The sequence below is a fragment of the Protobothrops mucrosquamatus genome, unplaced genomic scaffold, assembly GCF_001527695.2.
Source record: "Protobothrops mucrosquamatus isolate PMUCROS unplaced genomic scaffold, P.Mucros_1.0 scaffold169, whole genome shotgun sequence".
Classification (NCBI taxonomy): Eukaryota; Metazoa; Chordata; class Lepidosauria; order Squamata; family Viperidae; genus Protobothrops; species Protobothrops mucrosquamatus.
The window spans coordinates 747,865-754,153 of NW_015386530.1; the positions used below are offsets into that span (position 1 = coordinate 747,865).

General features: G+C 46.6%; 1 protein-coding gene across 1 annotated transcript in view; it reads left to right on the forward strand.

Moving 5' to 3' along the window:
• MFRP (membrane frizzled-related protein) overlaps nucleotides 1-6,289 on the forward strand; it is a 13,320-nt gene that overhangs the window by 2,604 nt on the left and 4,427 nt on the right. Inside the window, exons 3-9 of the mRNA XM_015813560.1 lie at nucleotides 118-239; nucleotides 1,347-1,430; nucleotides 3,192-3,470; nucleotides 3,700-3,746; nucleotides 4,453-4,583; nucleotides 5,895-6,020; nucleotides 6,190-6,266. Coding sequence (XP_015669046.1) covers nucleotides 118-239; nucleotides 1,347-1,430; nucleotides 3,192-3,470; nucleotides 3,700-3,746; nucleotides 4,453-4,583; nucleotides 5,895-6,020; nucleotides 6,190-6,266 — 866 coding nt within the window. The remainder of the gene's footprint in view (nucleotides 1-117; nucleotides 240-1,346; nucleotides 1,431-3,191; nucleotides 3,471-3,699; nucleotides 3,747-4,452; nucleotides 4,584-5,894; nucleotides 6,021-6,189; nucleotides 6,267-6,289) is intronic.

Here is a 6,289-nt window from a genome sequence, read left to right on the forward strand (position 1 = left end):
GTCCTTCTTGGGGCTATCACAAGAGGTCATCGGAGGAGCCGGGGAGGGAGGGAGTGGGAGGTCGATCTGCCAGTGGGTAGAGGTACCATGATGGCCAGCCTGCTTCTCCCCCTGCAGCTCAGCAAGTGCGAGAGGCAGCCAGCAAGAAATTCCAGCCAGACTGCAAATTTTCCTGGCTCTGTGTGACCGTCCTAAGCCTTCTGCTGCTCCTCCTCCTGGCCTTGCTTGTAGGCATCCTAGTCACCTACCGTAAGTTCGGGAATGAGGGGTGGGGTTTTGGAGGGGCATTCCTGCAATTTAAGCCCATTCTGGGCCAATACAGGCTTGCATCACAATGTCTCCCTGAAGCTGTGTGGGTAATAAAGGCAGGGCATCTGGGCTGGGTCTGCCCTTTGCTCCTTTCCTGCTACCTGGACCCCAAAGGCCTTGCACTTTAATTCTAGGACGTCAACACTCTTGAACACACAGAGGAATTTATTTTCAGCCCAAATAGGCTGGGAAAGCCAGTTCTCTCCAAGTCAGCAGCTACGTGGACAGATGTCCATCGGATCTTCTAGTGGACCTCGGTCTTGAAGGGCCATCCTTTTTTCCTCCACCCCCTATGGTTGCAGCTCTAAGCCAGTGTTCCTCAACCTTGGCAGCTTGAAGACGGGTGGACTTCAACTCCCAGAATTCCCCAGTCAGCTGTGCTGGCTGGAGAATTCTGGGAATTGAAGTCCACCCGTCTTCAAGCTGCCAAGGTTGGGAAACACTGAATTAGCTTAGCTGGCTGGGGAATTCTGGGAGTTGAAGTCCACCCGTTTTCAAGCTGCCAAGGTTGAGGAGCACTGCCCTGACCAATGGATCTGTTGTCTTCCCATGAGCAAACAACTCCTTTTTCCATTATTAGCCACTCCAGCTGAAGTGGGTGGGAGCCGAACTGGGAGAACGGGACTGGGAATGGGAAGATGACTGGGTGAATGGGACTGCCCCACTCCCTTCTCGCCTAAACTCCTGTCTCCCAGCAGGCAGGGATCCTGTTTGCAGGTGGTGGGGTGTAAAATAGGAGCTGTGATTGATCTGGTGAAGGGTGGATTTCTTGGCAGGTTCATGACTCAGAGTGATTAATTCTCTCCAAAAGCTTAAGTCTCAGATATTATTCCTTGTTCTTTATTTTTTTTAATTTTTTTTTTTAAAAAAGGCACATTTTGACTTTCAGGAGTCTTGTTGTAGACGAACCAGGTTGAAAAAGGCAGGGAGGGGTGAGAACTGAGGAATGCAGCTTTTGAGATCAAATTTGTCTTAATGTTGGTGTCTTTATTCTTTTCCTCAACAATTTCTCTCTCGCTTTTTTTCTTCTCTTGGAGGCAGAGCTCAAGTCCCCTCCTCCAAGTAAGCCCACTCTTGAGACTTTCCTTGGGCACAACGTCGCCAATGCTACCTTGTCCTCGGTCAGGGGGGCTTCTGGGGACCCTGCCTTCACCACTTCCCCATCCCAACCGGAACGGCAGGGAACCACAAAACCAGGAGCCCGTGAGTACCGGTTGCTGGTGAGGCTGTTTCTCTCACCTGGATTCTCTGACCTGGGGGTTGTGATTGTGGTGCTCCAAGCCAGACACTGGGCCACATAAAGACCAGCTGCCATTTGAGAGCTGACAACGAAAAACAGACTTTCTCCAACTAACAAAGACTTGACTTCATTGGATAAATAGCCTAGAGCAGGGCTTTTCAACCTTTTCACCCATTGTACCACTTTTAGGATATGGCAACATCCGAGTACCACCAGTCGCCTAGCAAGGTGTCAAAAACTTGATGACCCCCCCAAAAAAGGAAAAAAAGTGATAAAGTACAGGTAGTCCTCGACTTACAACAGTTCACTTAGTGACTGTTCGAAGTTACAATGGCACTGGCGTTACAATGGCGTCTGCTGGGTGGTTGCAGCAGTTTTTGGTCACTTCACATGACCCTGGGACACTGTTACCATCATAAATATGAATCAGTTGCCAAGCAGACTGAATGTAAATCGCAAGACCCTGGAGATACTGCAACATTCCAGCTGATTGGCGCTTCTTCTGGGCTCAGCGGAAGCGCCAGGATCAGCACCGAGCTCCAGCTGGAGCCTGGCACTGATCCTGGCGCTTCCACTGAGCTCTGACAGCCCCAAAGAAGCGCCGATCAGCTGGAAAGCGGCACTGATCCTAGCGCTTCCGCTGAGCCCTGACAGCCCTGCAGCTCCAACCATCTCTCGCTCAGGCTTGTGTGGTGCTGCCACCGGTTCAGCTCATTCCCCTCCCCTGCTATCACTTTTCTAGGATGGCCGCGTACCACCTGCCAGGTGCCAATGTACCACAGGTGGTACCCATACCACTGGTTGAAAAGCCCTGGCCTAGAGAGAGTAATATATAGAACACTTATTCCATTCTTATGAATCAATGTATTTTAAAATGTAGCCTATAGTTTATATATAATTTCTTGAATTCCTCAAATCTTACAACATGGACTGCACATTACCATCACGTGTGTACCATAGTATTATGTGCTTCTTCTACATAATCTTATTACTATTATCCATGAGCTATATGCCAGTGGTGCTCAACCTTTTCTCCACCATGGACCCCCTTTAAATACCTTTCGTGGCCACGGACCATGACCATGAACCCCCCAAGACTACTTAACTCAAGATCTAAATAATAAAATTTCTTCATGCTTTCGTGGACCCCCTGTGATGACATTGTGGGGGCACCCGGCATCCATGGATCACAGGTTGACACCCCTGCTCTATGCCATACACTAAATAAGCTCACAACACACTATGAGCTTAATCAATCAATCAATCAATCAATCAATCAATCTGATGTGGCGTCCTCTGAATGGCGTCTACCCACCATCATTCCCACCCAGCCAGGCCAGTGCTAGAAACTGCAATCCAATATTTGGAAAACATCATGGAAAATATTTACCTTGGCTGAATCTAGGCTGTGTCCTCACGGTGCCTTTCTTTGTAAACTTCCCAACCATGTTCACAACACACACTGAGCTTTTTTCTTTTTTTCTTTTTTTTTGCAAAACGTGTGTTTGACTTGTCCTCACTGGCCGGACTTGTGGAGGATGAAGGCTGTGCCTTCACATCTCTGAAAGAGATGAGGTTATGGAGATGTTCCTTGCCTGGTCTTCTTCAGTTGAGTCTAACCAAGCTGCTGCTCTAACTTAAGATATGCTTCTCTAAACGGTTGCTTCATTCTCCACCTTCTTCTTTTGTAGTGTGTGGAGGCGAACTTGGAGGCCCCAAGGGCACCTTCAGCTCTCCCAACTATCCCGATCCATACCCACCTAACGTCCTCTGCCACTGGCACATCCAAGTGAAGATGGGGATGGTGATTCAGCTGAAAATAGAGACTCTGGATGTGGAGGCCTCGGACTTCTGCTTCTATGATCGGCTGGAGATCTACGAGGAATCAGATAGTCTCTCTCTTTGGGATGGGAGTACTAGGTAAGTAGCATGCCTCCGAGAGGAGAAGGCCTGGACCTCTCTGCGTGTCTATATGTGTTTAGCTGCTACTATGGGACCACCAGATGGGTTGGAGGCCTGAATCTCTCTGTGTATCCATGTGCATTTAGCTACTATCTGGGGCCCTTCAAATGGGTTGGACTTTAGCTTCCTAGATCCTCCATTCAAATAATTGAAACAAGCTAACATCCAGAAACTATCTGCATTTTAAGGGCTTCACTGTTGAACTGGATAAGAGCAATGCAAAAAAACAGATCCGGTAATCAAGTAGGACAGAAGGAAGATTATTTATTCTTGCCGATGGGCCCTCTGGTGGTGCGAATTGGAAATGTTTGGTTACTTATTCATTGATTTGTACATTCGTTTTATTTTTATACCGTCCAATCCACCAAGAGCCAATCAAATTCTCCAAGATTAATAAGGAACGAGCAGGAGGCAATTAACCTCCATGCTCGTTGTCTCAAGTGGGATGTCTTAATCTTTCAAATGTCATTACTTTTCTGCATTTTGCTTTTGAACCTTATAAATCCCCTTGGAAGGATAGTTTTTAATTGGTAATAAAAAAAAAACCCTCACCTCTCCTTAATTTCTCCTGGTTACAAACACGTTGACATGAAAAATAATCCAATGCAACGTTTAGCCCCCTTTGGTGTTGTCTTCTTCAGTCCTAAAATCTAACTACGTTTCACAACGGAGAATACTTGACGGAGGGGATGGTCAGGCCTGAAAGAGTCAAAGGAAAAGTGGAAAAGTTAAGCCACTAAGTGCAATCACAACGGTGCTTGTGATCTTTTTTCAGCTTTGTTGTGCAGATCTGTGTGGGTTGTAAATGTGAGGACTGGTCGTTTCAATATTGTCACAACTGTGAATGGTCACTAAAGGAGAACTACTTGCAGATATCTTTCCAGGGGGAAGGAGGGGGTTCACCGCTCCTTGCTCCCTTGCTTACCTGGTGACTTTTACAGGTACTGTGGCAAGGTAGCCCCGGCGACTATCAACACCAACTCTAACCAGATTAAAGTTGGTTTTGTGTCCGATGATAACATTGCTCCTTCGGGGTTCACAGCCAGGTACCGGGCCATCCTCCCCAGTGAAAGTAAGTGCCGGCTGTTTCTTGAATGGGGATGAATTTGAGGCTGGTGGAAACTTGCTTGAGGGGGGGGGGGAAGTTGGGGAGGTTTTTTTTTTTAACATGATATCCTGATTTTCTGTCCCTGAAGTAATGGGAATGACTTTGAAGAGACTGAAACCATGCAACTTCCAATGACATTTAAAAAAAAAACAAAAACCAGCCACTGACCAGATAGGGGTGTCAAACTGCCGGCCCACGGGCCAGATGCATCACGCCGAAACCGCGCCCATCCCATTGCCAGCAATGGGGGAAAAGTCCCAATACGTTGTGACACGTCACATGATGTTGCGAGTTTGACACCCCTGAGGTAGAAGACAATATTTAAACCCATAAGTGCAATAAAACAGCCCAATATGACCAGGGAAAGGGTTAGAGCTGATCTCTCTGCCAGTCAAATAGGAAAAAAATGGAAGACGTGTTTTATATACGGTTGCTCTCTCAGTTAAGGGGTCCCCAACTTTGGCAACTTGGCTGGCTGAGGAATTCTGGGAGTGGAAGTCCGTAAGTCTTAAAGTTGCCAAGGTTGGAGGCCCCTGCTTTAAAGTGTGGAGAAGTGAAGATATAAAGCGGGTCTCCAAAGATGACCCCAAATATATTTTGATCTTCTTGAGATGTCCTCTTATGTCCAGCTATATAGCAAAGATTAGCTCCCTGAACCGAAATAACTTAGCATCAGCTTTAAGAAGAGATGTAAACTGTTGGGTATCAAATGCAACATGGTTGGGAATGGAGATTGGAGAAGAAGACCCCGGCTCAGGATACAGCCCTCTCCCCAGATATCAGCTGCCCAAGGGAAGACTGATTTATCTCAAAACAAAGACAACGGTTGTCCCTTTTCCCAAATGGGAAAACTGCCCTAACATTCACAATTAGCCCAGCACTAATTTATTACTCACAGTCACATGGATGCAATGGCTAATTTTATCCTCAGAACATGAGAAAGTTCTAAACTGGTGAGGGGAAACAAAAGACTGCTTGCATGACAGTTTTTAAGCTGGCTTAAAATCTTTTGACATTAGGTAAAATAAAGAATGAGTGTTACATGACTATCACGAGTCAAACAACTACAGGATTAGTACTTTTCTTTCTCTTTCTCCTCCTCCTCCTCCTCCCTTCTTGCTTTTTCTCCTTCTCCTTCATACTCTTGCAAAGCTACATTTCCCAAAGTATCTTGAAGAAGAAGGGAGCCAAGTCAATTGCAACCATTTTCAAGATAGGCTGAATTTGATCTGAACCTTTAACTCCTTGACTTCCAGAGGCCTATATTTATTCCAGAGAACTGCTCCTGGGATGAATTCTTGTGTGACCAGGGACTTTGCCTCCTTCCAGTCTTTGTGTGTGATGGTCACCAGGACTGCAAGGACAATCGAGATGAAGCCAATTGTAGCGCCAAGCATACAGGTATGGTAACCACACAGGCAGGAAACATTGCTGTGACTCTGCCTCACATTAGGAGGAGAAGAGAGGAAATTGGAAAAATAAAGGAACTGCAGGCTATTGCAGATATAACCAGCAAAGTGCCAGTAATATAAATCCATGACGATCTATGATGTTGGTTGTCTCTTTCCAGGTTGTGGCGGGACCTTGACCAGCCTGGAGGGACAGTTCTTCTCCCCAAACTATCCCAAACCATACCCACATCTACAGGTGCGGAAAGACTTTTGGGGGGG